Source organism: Notolepis coatsorum (genome assembly GCF_963971535.1).
Source record: "Notolepis coatsorum genome assembly, chromosome: 2".
NCBI classification, from domain to species: Eukaryota; Metazoa; Chordata; class Actinopteri; order Aulopiformes; family Paralepididae; genus Notolepis; species Notolepis coatsorum.
Window position 1 is genome coordinate 168,873,435 of NC_140166.1, and position 17,733 is coordinate 168,891,167.

General features: G+C 43.7%; 1 protein-coding gene across 1 annotated transcript in view; it reads right to left on the reverse strand.

Annotated features, from left to right (window-relative positions):
- Window positions 1-1,800: 1,800 nt before the first annotated feature.
- Window positions 1,801-17,733, reverse strand: part of lrrc8c (leucine rich repeat containing 8 VRAC subunit C) — a 40,197-nt gene continuing 24,264 nt past the window's right edge. Inside the window, exons 2-3 of the mRNA XM_084308907.1 lie at window positions 14,445-14,587; window positions 1,801-5,842 (exon numbers count right to left, since the gene is read on the reverse strand). Coding sequence (XP_084165033.1) covers window positions 3,584-5,842; window positions 14,445-14,582 — 2,397 coding nt within the window. The 5' untranslated portion in view covers window positions 14,583-14,587 and the 3' untranslated portion in view covers window positions 1,801-3,583. The remainder of the gene's footprint in view (window positions 5,843-14,444; window positions 14,588-17,733) is intronic.

The window sequence follows — 17,733 nt, forward strand, 5'->3', positions numbered from 1 at the left end:
TGTACATGTACCTTATATGTGACTGTGAGCCGGGCTGCGCCAGCTGTGCACAACGTATCCTCAATTGCCCTAGTATGTTATGTTGGTTCAAACATGGCAGTGCTCATCTTAGTATGTTGGTTCAAATGGCATGTAGTGCTCATCTTAGCATATTGGTTCAAACATGGCGCTCATGAATGAATTAATGAAAACTTTATTTAACAGATTGCAGAATGGGTAAAGTACGGCTCAATACAATTGTTAAGGGGATGTAGCCCTTTTCGTGACTGCGAGCAAGCCTGGGTCTCATCTTAGCATGTTGGTTAAAACATGGCCTGTAAAATGCTTTAGCATGTTGGTTCAAACATGGCCTGTAATGCTCATCTTAGCAATGGCATGTTGGTTCAAACATGGCCTGTAGTGCTCATCTTACTTAGCATGTTGGTTCAAACATGGCCTGTAATGCTCATCTTAGCATGTTGGTTCAAACATGGCCTGTAGTGCTCATCTTAGCATGTTGGTTCAAACATGGCCTGTAGTGCTCATCTTAGCATGTTGGTTCAAACATGGCCTGTAATGCTCATCTTAGCATGTTGGTTCAAACATGGCCTGTAGTGCGCATCTTAGCATGTTGGTTCAAACATGGCCTGTAATGCTCATCTTAGCATGTTGGTTCAAACATGGCCTGTAATGCTCATCTTAGCATGTTGGTTCAAACATGGCCTGTAATGCTCATCTTAGCATGTTGGTTCAAACATGGCCTGTAATGCTCATCTTAGCATGTTGGTTCAAACATGGCCTATAGCATAAGACCTGATACCGACATAATTAATTTACTAATAATAATAATAATAATAATAATAATAATTATTATTATTATTATTATTATTATTATTATTATTATTATTGTTATTATTATTATTATTATAATATAGTAATAACTTTTGCATTTTAAAAAGTTAACATTTTGTACTTGTATAGTGTTTGGACTTTATTCTTTTTACTTGTTACTGTATGAAGCACAATCTCAGGGGGCTCATACAGAACCAAGCATTTCACTGTAATGTACATGTACCTTATATGTGACAAATAAAACAAAACTTGAACTTGATGATAACAACAGCAACAAAAACAAGAACACCTTGAATAAATATGAAGAAGCTTCAGAACAATCTCAACAGTTGAAAATGTCCTCAATGTGTATCAGTGGCTTAGATGTTGTGTTTTGGCAACAGTATAGTTGATGTCCCATTGCAGAGGGGCTCGAGCGCCCAGAAAATATGCCCAGAAAGATAATCAGAATGATCCATCATCTCTTATCCCATAGTGTCATTATTGTAGGATCATATACTTGTTTCTTCTTCAGGGATTAGCCTATACCTAAGCCTACTTACGAAAGGGATTAATTATGTAAACGTTATTTAATTATTTACAATTGAACTTATGAAGAAGCTATATGGAAAATGGATATCAGAATTTGAAAGATCAGAACAATTTAACTACATGATTGCCCTCTCTGATCCCATTAATACACATCTTAAAAAGTAGCCTAAAGACCCCATTAGACAGAAATTATCCCAGTTAAAATCTGGGAATGTGGATGGGAGTTGTGCAAAGGAAATATTTTAGTTACATAGAAAAAAAGCTCTACACATGGTTGTTTGATTTCACATGATTTGTCCCCAGATGTCCGCCACTGTTCACTGTTTTGGCCTATATTATATAGGTGGCTTTGGGACATTTTGAACCCAAGATTAAGAAGGAAATACCAGATGCAGATGTAAAGATATTTGTGAGACAACAGAGACAATAATATTTAGAGTTGTGTTTTTTATCAATCAACATAAATCAAATATACCAATTTGATAATAAAAAACAACTATAAAAATACATTTATATTGCAATACACACCTTATGTACAATTTCAAAAGCTGATGGATAACATATAAGCATAATATTCCCTTTTTATGTATTGCACCATAAATATAATCTTTCTGCAATATAGTAGGCTACTTGACATCTATGTATGCATATATGTATGTGTAAGAATGTATAATAATTTACTGTGTTTTGGGTTGCCCCTGCTTGTCAATTGTTAAACAAAAGCTAATAAACAAAAGTAATACAAAAGGTTCTATAGACAGTAATGTTGTTTTGACAACAATGACATTCTAAAAGGACCCACGTTTATTTCCTGTTGCAATGTTTGCCAATGCAATAGTTGACAGGAAATACATTTGTGTCCAAACTGTTCCCCAGCAACAGAATTCCAGTGAAACTGTCTATAAAGGCCACAAAAATCTGTGTGCGTATAGGCAAAGGTCAAGCTATAACTGAGGTTCTCATTTGAAGTCACCATTTTATATTTACATTCAAAAATCTAATAATTCCAACTGCCCAGTGTGACAGTTAATAGAAACTGTGTAGTAAAAAAGTAATATAATAATAAAGTGCTATAATAATGGCTAAACAAGAAAAGGCATGTTCTCCTCTACTGTGGAAACGTAAAGGGACATTTCACTTTAGTACAACATGTCAAAATTCAGCAGTCTTACCTCTATCTAAAGTAATCTACAAGTAAGCTAGCGACCATTGCTGTACCTGTTGTCCGCTGTGTCAACACCACCATTCCTCTTAGGTGTCAAGCTCCTCATTCACTTCCATTCATTGTGAGGGCCATGTCTAAATATCATACTTCTAAAGTATAAACAAACTATGCAGAAATATTATTTTGTGTAATATATTTTTCTGTGTCAAAGGTACTTTTTTTTATGTTGCCATTTTCAAATTCATGCAAGGCAGGCAGTATGTAACCATGGGTATCCAATCCTCAAACATTACATGCAGGGCAAAGACACACAACACACTCAAATCTACAACTAATTGAGCAGATCTGCTTTTATTTTTCAAAGGTAATAAATCTGTAAAGACACATCAAATGCTAAAACAAACACGTACCTTTGACTCAGAATTGTCTCTTTTATTGAAATCTGCACAGCAGTAGTTTGTTTATACTTCAAAAGTATGATGGTACATGGTAAATGGACTGCATTTATATAGCACTTTTATCCAACGAGCTTTACAACGTATGCCTCACATTCACCCATTCATTCACACATTCCCACACCGACGGCAGAGGCAACCATGCAAGGTGCCAACCTGCTCATCGGGAGCCATTAGGGTTTAAGTGTCTTGCTCAAGGACACTTCGACACGCTGCTGGGAGGAGCCGGAACCTTCAGATTACCAGACGACTGCTCTACCTCCTGATCCACTGTCGCCCCCCTATGATATTTAGACTAGGTCCCCAAAATGAATGGAAGTGAATGAGGAACCTGACACCTGGGAGGAATAGTGACAGCAGACAACAGGGACATCTGTGGTCTCTAGCTTACAAGTAGATGCCCTTAGATAGATGTAAGACTGCTGGAGTTCTAATAAAGTAAAATATCCCTTTAAACAAACTCACCACTTTCTCAACAATATTGTTGCTCTAGAAATAATAATGTATTGTAATACTTGAGTGAGCTAATATAAAGCTAAATCTATGATACAGTGGACAGGATTGGCACTTTGGCAAATATGCAGTAGGCTATAAGGCATAATCACTCTTCCTTCATTTGGTCCCTGATATCCGAAGGCAACGTTTCAAACAGAGCGTCTTCTACCACAAGGCCACTGCGCTTCAAGACCCGACAGATGCCGAGCTCCGGCGGCAGGACCTCCAAGTGGTTGCCTTTGAGATCCAAGTGTGTCAGAAGAACCAGGTAAGATATTTTCGGCGAGATCAGGGACAGCGCATTCTTGCCCAGCTTCAGAGTTTTGAGCTTTTTGCAAAAGAAGATCTCATCCGGTAGACTTTCAATTTTGTTGCAGGAGACGGAGAAATACTGTAGACTCTGAAGGACTCCGATCTCCGGCGGGATGAAGCGGATGTCGTTGTTGGACAGATCCAGGGAGCGCAGCTTGTTGCACAGGAACAGGTGCGAGGGCAGGACCTCGATCTTGTTGTGGCTGAAGTAGAGGCGCTGGAGGCTGCCGAGCCTCTTGATGTGCTCCGGGATGTACATGATGCTGTTGTGCCAGAGCTTGAGGCACGTGAGCTTACGGAGGTGCTGGAAGCTCAGGATCTCCTCTATGGAACGGAGGTTGTTCTCCTTCAGGTCCAGCTCCTGTAGGTTGGTGAGGCTGAATACGGCGTGTGGGATGCGCTCCAGGTCACAGTGCACCAGCTCCAGCTCCGTCAGGTTGACCATCTTCTTTAGGTTGTTGAGCATGACCAGCTTTGTGCCGTCGTTGTATATGTACATCCGCTGCAGGTGGCTCGAAACATCCACGATCGACTGCGGGATCTTAGTCAGGTTGCTCTTGAGGGAGAGGGTTTTCAAACACTTGAGCTCTCGCAACGACTCGAGGACTACATTCTTGGAAACATCCGGACTCAGCAATCCGATGAGGTAGAGCTCCTCTAGGTTCCGCAGGCCGTACAGCCACTGGGGAAGCTCTCTGCTGTCGTCGAACTTTACACGAAGCACTTTCAGGTTTTCCTTGAGGAAGGAAGTCGCCGTGGAGTGCAACTTGACGCAGCACTGGTAAAGGGACAGCTCCTGGAGGCATTCCAGCTGGGAGATAGAGGCAGGGATGGTGATGTTGTTGATGATCTCCAGCTTCAGTGACTGGAGCTCCGTCACCTCAAAGATTGTGTCCGGTAGTCCAGAGAGCATAAACAGCTGCAGCTCCAGTCTGTTGTGGGAGTTCGATTGCAGTTTCTTACGCAGCTTCTCTGCGGTCCACTCGTGATTGAGGTTGAGCTGTTTTAGCTTGTTCTCACTGACCTCGGACAGGAAAACCGCAAACCTCTTAGAATACAGGGGGTCGTACTGATCGACCATGTGTAGCATGAAAGCGAAGTCGTTCTTCACATCTGGGATATCGTCAATGGACGTCTCCTGGCGCACATACTCGAAGGAGTATTCTTTGAGAGAGCGGTAGAATAGCCAGTAGGAGGTGTAAAGGCACGTGAATCCATAGACGGCCACGAAGCACAGATAACAGTAGGAGAGCTTGGAGAACAGGTGAGCCATGGTGTGGTTACAAGAGAAATGTTTATAGCCAGTCATGTCCTGTATGTCTACATTGCAAGTCACCGTGATCTGCACTTCGGACACCAGAACACTGTTGTACGCGATGATGAGGAGAAACTTGAACACCTTGACCACAGTCTGGCGAACATACATCATGTAGAGGTTGTCCCTCTCCTCTACGTGCAAACGGAACTTCTTCACCTTTTCAAAAAGAGCTTTGGCTTGTTCCCCCTCTTTCTTGTCGAGCACGCTCGCCGTCGGCTTGTCGACCACAAGTTTCTCCGGGATAGACCTGAGGGATGGCGACTTCACCAGATTGTCTTCCCCACTGGAGACGATGACGCTGTTAGCCGTGTTCTTCTTGTGGTGGTCCTTTTCCTCTGGGTTTTCCCCGGAGACCTCCGACAGCGCCCGCGTGGTCCAGGGGGAGTCGAAGCACTTGGCGAGGATGGAAATGAAATGCTCTATTTTAGAACTAGAGCCTGGATACTTGAACCAAAAATTGCTGCACACCATGAAGATTATCGTGTGTATGAGGACCAGGTACGGAAAGTACTTGGCGTACCAGTGGAGAGCCTTCTCGTAACATATCTGATTGATGTAGCTGTACTGTTGAAGGTCCAGGTTGGTCTTCAAGCCCTTCATTTCTTTGGGCAGAGGTGACAAATGGGATTGCAAGGGTAACAACTCCGACATTGGATCACTTTCGTTTTGTGATGACACGCTCCCGTTCGGCGACGCCATTCTCTGAGGGAGGCATATGATTTTGTCCTGCATGACCTAAAACAGAATAGAAACAGAGAAGACGGTTAAGAAAACGAAATTATCTTGAAACATCAAACAAAAAATCACTGGTACTACACTGGGAGACAACAGTACAGTATATACGCCACAAGATGGCATCAACAAATGACAGCTCACTGCTAGCCAACATGAGTGCTTTGCAGTACATTCCTTATGGATCTAGAGGCAATGTAAACAGAAAGGAACATTCATATTCAAGCACTCTGTAATGCTAGCAGTATACTTACTATGTCTGAGGAAATGGTCAGTTTATTTCAACTTTGGCAGTTTTAGGTTTCAACTTTCAACTTTTCAAATTTTGTTTTATTTGTCACATATAAGGTATATGTACATTATAGTGAAATAATAATAATATAATAATAATAATACAATTTATTTGTATAGCACCTTTCATACAAAGATTGCAGCTCAAAGTGCTTCACAACAGAAAAAGGACAGGCATAAAATGAGCACATAAAGTGCAGACATATAAAACCACAGTTTTTCACATTAGGATCTAACATCCCAATAGGCCACATTGTTTATGGTTTGATTCAGTTTTAAAAATAGACAATAATAAAAAAGAGTCAATAGAATAGACAGAGTAAAATAGTGCAATAGTGCAGTGCAATAAAATAGTAGAATAGAATATACAGAGTAAAATGATGGAACAGTGCAGTGCAATAAAATAGTTCTGGATTACTGTAGTTTAAAGTCGTCTTTACCTTGACTGTTTGGTATCCACAGTTTAAAACCTGATTCCCTCGAGTCCTGTTTGATACCCACTTTGACCCTTCGAACCTCCCTCTCAGGGTAAACCTCCCTCTCAGGGCACAGTTCTAGGCCTGGGTCCCCTACACAGTTTTAAAGCCTGACAGTCTTTCTTCCTGCTTGATACCCACACAGTTTAATAACTGTAATAAAAAGTAAAATAGAATGGATAGAGTAAAATGATGCAATAGTGCAGTGCAATAAAATAGTTCTGAATGACTGTTTAACCCATTTAGACCTAAAACGCCTGCTAATAATGCATTATATAGCCTGCATATACACACAGATGTGTTTCCCGGTTTCATAACAGACATTATTGGTTCTGTATGACCCTCCTGAGAGTGTGCTTCATACAGTAAAAGAGGTAGTGCAAACGTGTAAGAATAAATAGATAAAATACAGTGTAATGTTTAAAAAGTGTTTAAAAAGTTCAGGGGAGGCGACACTGTGTTATATACTCGTACTGGCAATCGCGTCTCGCTCTTCGCCATATTGAGATATACCTCATCTCCAGTACCTACTGTACTACATGAACGAAAACAAAACACCCTTGCACTTGACCAGGCCCCGCCCCAGTGACCTCCTATAAGTCACCAGGCGTGGTCATACTCGCCCTTCCGCTTTTTTCGTTTTCCATCATGGACGTGCTTTGTACCCTGTGTAACTAGCGTTATGAAATGCAAAGAGAAATTGAACAATGTTGGTTTTCGCCGGAGATTTTCCAGCCCCTGGAATCTTCTCGGCATGTTCCAACGGCACGTCAGGCCTGTCCTGGGGCCCCACACCGCCTCACGCCGCGCAGCCAGAGGTGAGAGCACGGCCTCGCCAGCAGCTGTGGCGAGGCCCTCGACCAGCGGCCATGTTTCCCCCGCCTGAGGTACCCTGGGCTCAATGTCAACAGGTGTCCACAAGGCCGACAGCCTTGGCGGCCGAGGGATCGGCTACATTGGATGAGCACGCCCTAAAAAAACGTCGCCGTCCGGCTGTGTGCAGCCCGCTCTCCGGTCACTCCCTCTTCCAACACCAGCGGAAAAGGGGCTCTGATTTGTTTCCTTTGGCTGCAGGCTGCGTGTCTTCAATGAAGCGCAGGCAGCCCCACGTTCGCTTCTCATGGGGACAGGGGCTGACACCCAGTTGATGGCTGAGACTGGGTCTGTCTGTGAGAATGTTGTGCTGTCAAGCGGCTCCGACACCATAAGCTGTGTTTGGTTGAGCCTGGTGTTACGTCTGTCAACTACAAGAGTTGTCAGCAGGGGGGCTCGAGACCTTTTGAGGCAAACAGTGCAGGCTTCCCCGACCTCGCCTTCGCCAGGCCGGGTGTCACGTTGGTGCCTCCCACTCCCGCAAGATCGGCAGTGGTCTGGCAGGCGCGCGTGATTTGGGTGGTAGTAATATCACTGCAGGGCTACGGTGTGTAGGAACCCATGGGGGCCTCACACCTTGCATGTCCAGCTGCAGAACAACTCCTCAGCATGTTCTGGAGGGGTGTTCAGTGGGGGAGCTTTTGTCACCTAGTATGATGTCAGCTTCCCCCGTATCAAACCGGCCCTTTCTGTCGGGGTCCCCCCTTGGGTGCGATTGCCTCATGGGTAGTGTCAGGGTCCGATGTCCCGACTCCACGGAACGTTCTGCTCGCACGGTTAGCGGATCCGTCTGCACCGGTCGGCTGGCTATGGGCGTTCTCCATCTGCGCAGCCTGAGGGCTCTCCACATCCCCGGCAGGGTGAATGTGGGTACAGGTGTGATGTCGCGGGGCGGTTCTCACCCTGACGAGTGGGGATTACGTCCGGACATGGTCGGGCAGGTCTGGGACCGATGCTGTGGCCGCCTGGGATTCTTTTCCCCCCATACATCTGATAGGTCAGTTGTTGGTGCGGATACGTCTGGAGCCTGTTCCTTGGCCTGTTCCTTGGTCATCGCGGGCCCTCTCTCAGGCGCACAGGTCTCTGTGTCAGTTCCCTGTGCTGGGCCAGCCTCTGATGGTTTGGCTGGTGAGAGGGTGAGTCTGGAGAGGATGGACCCTTCTGTGGTCGACACCATCCGGAACGCACATGCTCCCTCCACTATCGCGGGTTACGCGGGTAGGTGGCGTATTTTCCAAGAGTGGTGTAAGGTGGGGGGCTGGGAACCGGTGTCCTGCCCCCTGGACGCTGTCCTTTTCCTTCTGTCAGTCTATTTTTGGATAGACTGTCGGCTTCGACGGTGAGGGTATATGCCACGGCTATATCCTCTTGTCATGAGGGGTTTTGAGGGCGTTACGTTGTTCAGCCATCCTCTTGTGAAGCTTTTCCTGCTTGGCGCTCAGCGCCTTAAGCCGGTGGAACGTTCTCTGTCTCCGAGTTGGGACCTCCAACTGGTCCTCGGCCGGTTGTCCGAGGTCCCGGTTGAGCCTCTTGAGCAGGCGTCTTTGGAACAGCTGAGACTGCATTCCTGCTGGGCATCACCTCCGCTAAGCGCGTGGGTGAGCTCTGTGCTCTCTCGGTGCGGCCTGAGTGCTTGTCTATTCGTGTCAATAGCTGTGCGACTCTGAGGCCTAATCCAGTCTTCGTGCCAAAAAATATCCGGAGCTCCTTTCGCTCCAGGGATATTGTGGTTCAGGTGTTTCATCCGCCTCCTCACGCTGGTGAGTTAGAGGCGAGCCTTCACCTGTCGTGTCCAGTCCGGGCTTTGGGGGTTTACCTCAGCCGGACTCAGGACCTCAGGGCTACCGATCAGCTCTTTGTTTGTTACGGTGGCTCTCGCGCTGGTAAGGCACTGTCGAAACAGCACCTGTCACATTGGTTGTGCGAGGGCATTGCCCTTTGCTACACGTTGGCTGGGCTCGTGGAGTGGCGGCCTCTGCCGCCTTGTTAGGGGGGGCCTCGGTGGAGGACATCTGTGCTGCGGCCTCCTGGTCCTCCCCGGGTCCCTTCGTTAGGTTTTACCTCATGGACGTGACTGGGGGTTCTGTCTCCCTGGTGGTTCTGAGGTCTGGGACCTCCCCTGCGTCCCACCCTTCGGTGGGTTAGCAGGGATGTGTGGGTGTGTGCCACGAGGTGATGTGTCACACGTGGTCCCGCCTGTGCTGTGCGTTTTAGGGGTTCTAGTTCCCTCTTTTTCGCACTTGGGTGGAGTTGACTGCTGCACCCTCTTCGCTAGGAAGGGGGGGTGACGGGACTCCCCTCCCCCTGGTGGTAGGGCTTGCGGGTCCTCAGGGGGTACATTTGTCGGGCCTCGCGTCTGCTCTGCCCCATATCTCAATACTGGCTGAGCGTCTCGCTCTTTTTTTTTAAAAACTTTGACCAGTCAGCTGGTTCTTTTTAGCGTTTATCGCTTTTTCATCGCACTCATACTTGGTCAAGTTCGACCGACAGAAGCAGGCTGAAAGGGTTCAGATGGGGGGGAAGACACTCTGGGAAAGGCACGGCTGCCGTCCGGGATTCGAACGCGCTCAGCCCCAGATCCGCGCGAGCGCGGTTGTCCACGGCGCTGAAATAGCACTCGCGGTACGTGGTGAGCTACTGGAGCTCCCCTAAGCGTCTCGCTCTTAGCGCGCCCTGAGGTCCCTTGAGGGTTTTCTTTTCCTGATGGAAAACTTTTCCCGAGGAAGGGCGAGTATGACCACGCCTGGTGACTTATAGGAGGTCACTGGGGCGGGGCCTGGTCAAGTGCAAGGGTGTTTTGTTTTCGTTCATGTAGTACAGTAGGTACTGGAGATGAGGTATATCTCAATATGGCAAAGAGCGAGACGCTCAGCCAGTACTCATATAACTAGGTTATATACATAACCTATTGTTATAGGTGATCTAAATCTACAATACTCACTATTTGTATATTCACATTTCAGTATGTATTGACCTGTAACTGTGTGTGTTTGTTTGTTTGTGTTACTTATGTATGCAGTCTCTCTCTCTCTCTCTCTCTCTCTCTCTCTCTCTCTCTCTCTCTCTCTCTCTCTCTCTCTCTCTCTCTCTCTCTCTCTCTCTCTCTCTCTCTCTCTCTCTCTCTCTCTCTCTCTCTCTCTCTCTCTCTATACACTCAGCATACAAAACATTTTAAGATCCAGTACAATGATGCTTTCATTCGGTCATAAACTGCTTATTATGGAATGTTAAGGTCACGAGTATATCTTTTTCAGCTTCAGATGCATCATTTGATTTGTTAGAACAGTTTTGGTGCACCCTCTCTGAGCACAGCCAACTCTCAGTATGTTGAGTATGTTCATTGAAAACAGATGTTCAAGTTAGTATCATTAGGGCCTGTGTGCCCTCCCATAAAACGGAGTGTGATTGTTGTCTATATGTATCTTGTGTATTTACCCTCTGTACAGCACTTTGGTTGACACGCGTCATGTGAAATGTGCTTTATAAATAAATTTGATTGATTGATACATGGAGCTTTCAAATGTGTCACAGCCCCAGTATGATTGGCTGCTATGGGAGATTAAGATAATCTATCTCCATGCTAGGAGGTTAGAACTAAATGGTCACCGTTGCTGTGGATGTTTTTCCATCACTAAAATTCACTAAATTGTAGTAAACTAGTTTTGTTACTCGTTTGTCTTATAGTTGATATCCTTTACAACCAATGAAAACTGAAAACTGACAGAGGAAGTTCAAAGGAAGTAGATTTGGTTGATATCCAGGGGGATAGCCATCAAAGGGTTACTCATCATTTCCACAACAACAACAACAACAGCTCTAACATTTTGGGTAATTTCATGTCAACATACCTTCTGTTAGAAAATGCAACAAGATTGGAAAAACAAGATTTTCACAGAATATTTAAACATAGTATTGTATCATGTCTCAAGGTTAAAAAAACATTTGTCTCCTCCTCACTATCTACATATCCCTTTCATAATTGAAGTGAATTTAATAGGAAAACCAGTAGTGTTTTACCTACTGAGCACATTTTATCCAAATGTTTATATACTACTTTAAACAACCCTATAACATTGTAAGGAGGGACATAATAACCAGCATTCACAATCCACCGAAACTGTTGCTTTTGTAACGAAACAAGTGGGTGTTGCTAATGTTTTGTATACTCAAGTGTGTTAAAAATGAAGAATCTACTCAATTATCTTTTCTTAAATAATATACCCACGATTTAGAGTTGTGCTCCTAATCGTACCATTTTGCTGCAACACCAGCAACAGAGCGGTGACCCGGTGAGGCTGCCGAACGACACACAGATGAAACAGCAACGTCAGATCTGCCCCAGTCTCTGGAGAGCAGATCAGCAGAACCTTATAGACCGTGGCTCTCCCACCATCTCCCCCGCTAACTCTGGCCAAATGAAGGCCCTTTGTGTTATTATACCATAAACTATACTTAAACCGCAGCCGGCGTAAACAACACTTTGGGCAACACCGTGGGATCATTGATTCAACCCTAGTGCTTCGGACCGAGACACTCGAGTTCTGAAATTCCAGGAAATGTCTCGGTTGCGACAAAGTCCTCTGTTTATACTGTTGGAGCTCACTGAAGTTTACCCCTGAGGGTTATCAGATGGTGTACATCCTGTAATTAATTGCCCACTCCATTGACTTCCTATTAGAATATTTACAGTGGTGATGGTGAAGGGAGGATAAACCATAACCACCGCCAGTCAGTCAATAGCGTTTGTTTGTTCCTTCCCTGCCTAAATAATATTTTGGTGTAATGTCCTGAATTTACACCACAAAACACAGCTGTGGCCAAAAACCTTCCGTTTCCTGACAAGCCAATGAGGTGACCTGACATCGCCGTGGCCTTTTGGAATCTTGTGTTTATGAAAAGGGGGGGGGGGGGTGAAACCTCCGGGGTGGAGAGCGGCAATTTTCTCCTCCTTTTCCGTTGGTAAACTCCTCGTACACTGAATGCTTACTTAATACTCCACACAGGACAGGTTTGTGTGGGTCTGTCTGCACTCTGCACTGCACTGCATTTGACTCTGAACTGGATTGCACAAGAGGGGGGTTGAGAGTGGGTCTGAGGCCGTGTCGAAGTGGGGGGGGGGACACAGGGTGGCAGTCTTTGCTATGTTGGGAGACTAAAAGTAATTTTGAATATTTGAAGAAAGAAGAACCCCCTCCCCCGCCCTTCCTTGTCCCATTTTCTGTGTCTCTGTGGGAGGCATGGCACAGCAAAAAAAACGCTCTGTTCAATTAGCGGGACTGCTTCCCTCCACCGGAGGCCACTGGAATGAATAAACCGACCGGGTGGAGAAGAGAAATAAGGGACAGAACGGTTCTTTATAACTCTTTATACTCTTTATAAAAATATTGTTCTTCAGCTGAGTTTATTATCATAAGTACTCTCCAGCACATGTTGTCATTACATGGTTGTTTATGTACAATAACAGACTGTAATAAGGATGTTGTGAAACACGTGCAGGTATTTTTTTCTCCTTTTCCCCCTCCCATCCGCCCAATTTAGTCATCCTGCCAATCCCCTTCCTGGTCATTGCGCTGCCCTACTGTCAGTCTGGGGAGGGTGTAGACTACCACACGCCTTCTCCGATACAGCCACATCTTTTTCACCTGACAGTGAGGAGTTTCACTGGGAGAGCGTAACGCATGCAGAGGTTCATGCTATCTCACCCCAGATCCTCTCCCCGCTGAACAGGCGCCGACCAGTAGGAGTCACTGTTGCAACATTCCTGTATTACACATGCTTATCTATAAACTAAGAGTAGCCTACTAACTTGGCATCCACTTTATTAAAGGCCCAATCAGTAAACATAAACTTCTGGGTAGCCTAATAGGAATGAGAGAGATTTTCATTCTCTAATCTAGTTGATTAGTTGATCTATTATTTGATAAGGTTTCTCTTCTCCACATTGCCTGTGGTAAATTTTTTCCTATTGCTAGGTTTTAGTGCGTTTTTCCTTACCTTCGTGTGGGGTATGTCTGGGAGTGTTGCATTTATTTAAACAAAATTGGACTTTATGGTGTTTTTGTTTTGTTCTTGACTTATTGTGATGTTTCTTCTTGACTTGTTTAAAGAAGACATGTCCGGCCCATGGGGACATTAACGTGTGTTGTCGGGCCTTACAAATAAATTTGATTTGATTTGATTTGATAGACTGAGCTCTTGGATGCCGTTTACCATTCTGCTCTTTATTACTGGTGATGTTTATAGCACTAATCATTGCATCCTGTATGAAAAGGTTGGGTGGTCTTATCTGCCTGAGAGACATGATAAACATATGTATTTGTTTATTTACAAGGCCCTCGTTGAAGAACAGCCATGTTACATCACATCTATGCTAGATTGGTACCATACTACACACATGGTCTAATGACTGGCTTTCACTGCAGGTTCCTCAAGTTCGTAACAAGCTTCGAAGATCTGCCGTTAGTTTCTTTGCTCTGGCCACTTGGAACAAGAGACCTTAAAAACCAATAGCTTGGTAACCCTTGGACATTTTAAATGTATTTTTTTTTAAATCTTTTATTAACTGTTTTTTATATACTTGTTTTAATTTATCTCTTTATTTCATAACTTTGTTATTCTGTGTATATTATTTTAAGTCTCGACGTCATTGTAAATCGCTTTGGATAAAAGCATCAGCTAAATGACTAAATGTAAATGTAAATGATCAATTATTGTTTGAGTTCAAATAAAGGCAATATGTAAGAGTACTAACACTACAGGTTATGAGTTATGTTTGCTGTATTTTGTGGCTGTAAAATATGTCACTGGAGCAAAACAGACGTACCAAATAGCTCCAAATAGCATATTTTTCATCCACAGGTCGAACTCTGAATGTATTATATCCCACGTTGATATGGTCAGAAAGATCACGGATCGGGGCTTTAAAGGAAAGACACAACAACACGCACGTGACAACGCTTACTGACCTGGAGGGTACATCCAAACACGCCAATCATAACCATGACAACGGAGAGGTAGTCTGTGAACACGTCCCACCAAGGCTTCAGCACGCGGAACGCTGGCTGTTGCTCAGAGAACTGTCGGAATTCCATCACAGGAATCATGGTGCCTGTTGGGAGGGGAAAATATATTCAAAAATCAGTCAGGCTACCTGTATTTGTTTAGTCTCGAATGTCCCTGACATTTATTTATTATTATTATTATTATTATTATTATTATTATTATTATTATTATTATTATTATTATATTATTATTATTATTATTATTATTATTATTATTATTATTATTATTATTATTATTATTATTATTATTATTATTATTTATTTATTTATTTATTAGGCATTTATTAGGTATCGTATGACACTAGAGACGTTGAAGAATACGTACATACCGTAACGTAACACTAGCTCACCAGGATGGGTGTTAAATATTGCTCCAAAGTTAAGCAAATGTTTTGAGGTGAAGAATTGATGAACTTTCACCTCAAGGTATCTGAATACCAATGGGCTCAATGGTACCATAAGAGTCTCACCTTTACACCCATGTCCGATTTAGGCAAGTCCTGTGTAGTTTAGGGTCAAAGCCATGCAGTTATTTTCAAGATGTTATTTTCACCTTTTCTTTATTATTTCTTTATTTTTGCCTATTTCTGCACAGGCTACTGTGGTCCCTAAACAGCATTGGAATTGCATATATTGTGGTACGGCTGTAAATCTGAGAAACTGTATTCATATGTGATGAACTTTGAGTACTCACATTAGCTCTTTCAATATGACCTCAGTGTATGAAATTACATACTGTGTCCTCTACGTTACTCATAGCACCATGAAACGTCACACCCATAAACTGTGATGCCTGTGAGACCTGTGTCAATAAGAGTTTGAGCCATTTTCAGGATAATAATGCTCGCCGTTGAATCACCAAAAGAATATTAAAATCTTGGAGAAATCTCCAGTTATCAAAGGTTTATTCAAGATCTTTACATGGTCTTTTGAATCGTTTTTGGACCGTTTCTAAAAAGAATTGTGTGGTCAAAAATGGTTTGGTAACGCCATCAAATCTGTGTCTAAAACGAATGGTGCCCAACCCAAAACCTGCTGCAGAAATCAATCAGACATCATTGAGCTTCGGAATGGCCATCTTCAATAACAATGTCCGATTCAAAACTGCAATTGTTGTACATTCTAATATTCTTATTGCGCAACGCATAGTTGGTCAAGTTGTTCAAGTTGGTCATGAGCAGTAAAACTCCTGTTTTTATACATAATCAGATTGTTTTTAGTAATACTGTGCACGAGCATTACACTAGAGGTTCCAGTAGTGGGCAGCTTGAATTGCCAGGTCCTAGAACCAGTGCTTTGGGGAGATCTTTTATTTTTAGAGCATTAACTCTTTGGAATGGCCTGCCTCGGAACCTCTGCTGCATTTACAGTAGATTCACTTTTAAAAAGAACCTTAAATTGTTTTTAAATTGTTTTTAACACTGTAAAGTAATTTTTTGTTTTTGTTTTACACTAATGTAATTTTAGCTATCTTAATTGTTACAGTAGTTTCATTATGCATTGTGTGTACTGACTTTTAATAATTTTGTTTTTGCAATAGTGATTGTTTTTGTATGTTTTTTTTAATTTAAATTTAATTAAAAAAAAATAAAATACAACCTTTTCACAACGCTACAACCTTGGTATTCCTATTTGACTCAAGTATTTACGAGCCGGGAATCAAATGCTGTATTTTGTATGTATCTGGAATAATCAATATAGGTAAACGTATACCTCAGCAGCATACATGTCTGCCGGCATCTCGCGTAAGCTAAAGAATAAACTATATTTTAAAATATCTGCTCTCTTTTCACTATCATAGCCACAGCACAAACAGCAGTATCCCCTGTCCTGGTCAGTGACTCATCACTTAATTTCCCCAACTCTGCTCTCTCCCCCCCCCCTCTCTCTTTCTTTCATGTCACCTTTAGTTGCTTTACTACAGAGATGCAAGTATCGTGTTTCAGTTTGACTTGTACTTGTTGTACTGCGCTGACTGCAGTGTCATTAAAAACCTAAAGGGCTAATCACTCATTGTGACTGACTCAAAACAGTTATGATAGAGTGTTTAATTTTTTAATTTTTTTTTAATAAAGGTATTTAAGGCATATAAGGCATTTATGCCCATAATAAAATGAACTATAGTAAAACCTATAGTATTCATGTGGTTTTGTTGTACACTATAGACTTACCACATAAATACTGTAGTGATTTATAGTATAACTCGGGTTTTGTCGTACACACTACTTACCACATAAATACTGTAGTGATTTATAGTATAACTGTGGTTTTGTCGTGCATACTACTTACCACATAAATACTGTAGTGATTTATAGTATAACTGGGGTTTTGTCGTACACACTTACCACATAAATACTGTAGTGATTTATAATATAACGACATGTTATGTATATAACCTAGTTATATGAGTACTGGCTAAGCGTCCCGCTCTTAAGCCATACCGAGATTATACCTCATCTCATGTACCTATTGTACTCCATCAACGAATAAACCAAAAATACACCCCGCACCTGCCAGGCCCCGCCCCTACTGCCGTACTATATTAGTACTGGGCATGGCCACCACTCACTCTTCCTCGGAAAAAATCGTTTCCAAAGAAAAGTTTCCCCAAGGGAACTCAGGGCACGCTAAGAGCGGGACGCTTAGCCAGTACTCATATAACTAGGTTATATACATAACCTGTTGTTATATTTCGTATTGGCATCGCGTCCCGCTCTTAAGCCATACCGAGATATGGGGTAGAGCGGACGCGAGGCCCGACAGGTGCACCCGCTGAGGACCCGTAAGCCCACATCAAGGGGGAGGGGAGTCCCGTCACCCCATCCTTCCTAATGAAGAGGGGGCGCAGTCAACTCCACCCGAGTGCGAACAAGAGGGAACTAGAACCCCTTGAACACACAGCACAGGCGGAACCACGTGTGACACAACATACTGTGGCCCATACCCACACACCCCTGCTACCCCACCAAAGGACAGGAAGCAGGAGAGGCCACAGACCTCAGAACCGCCTGGGAGACAGAACCCCCGGTCATGTCCATGAGGTAAAACCTTACGAAGGGACCCGGGGAGGACCATGAAGCTGCAGCACAGATGTCCTCCACCGAGGCCCCACCCAGCAGAGCGGCAGAGGCTGCCACCCCACGAGTGGAGTGCGCCCTGACGCCCCCAGGGGGAGCCAGCCCGGCCAATGTGT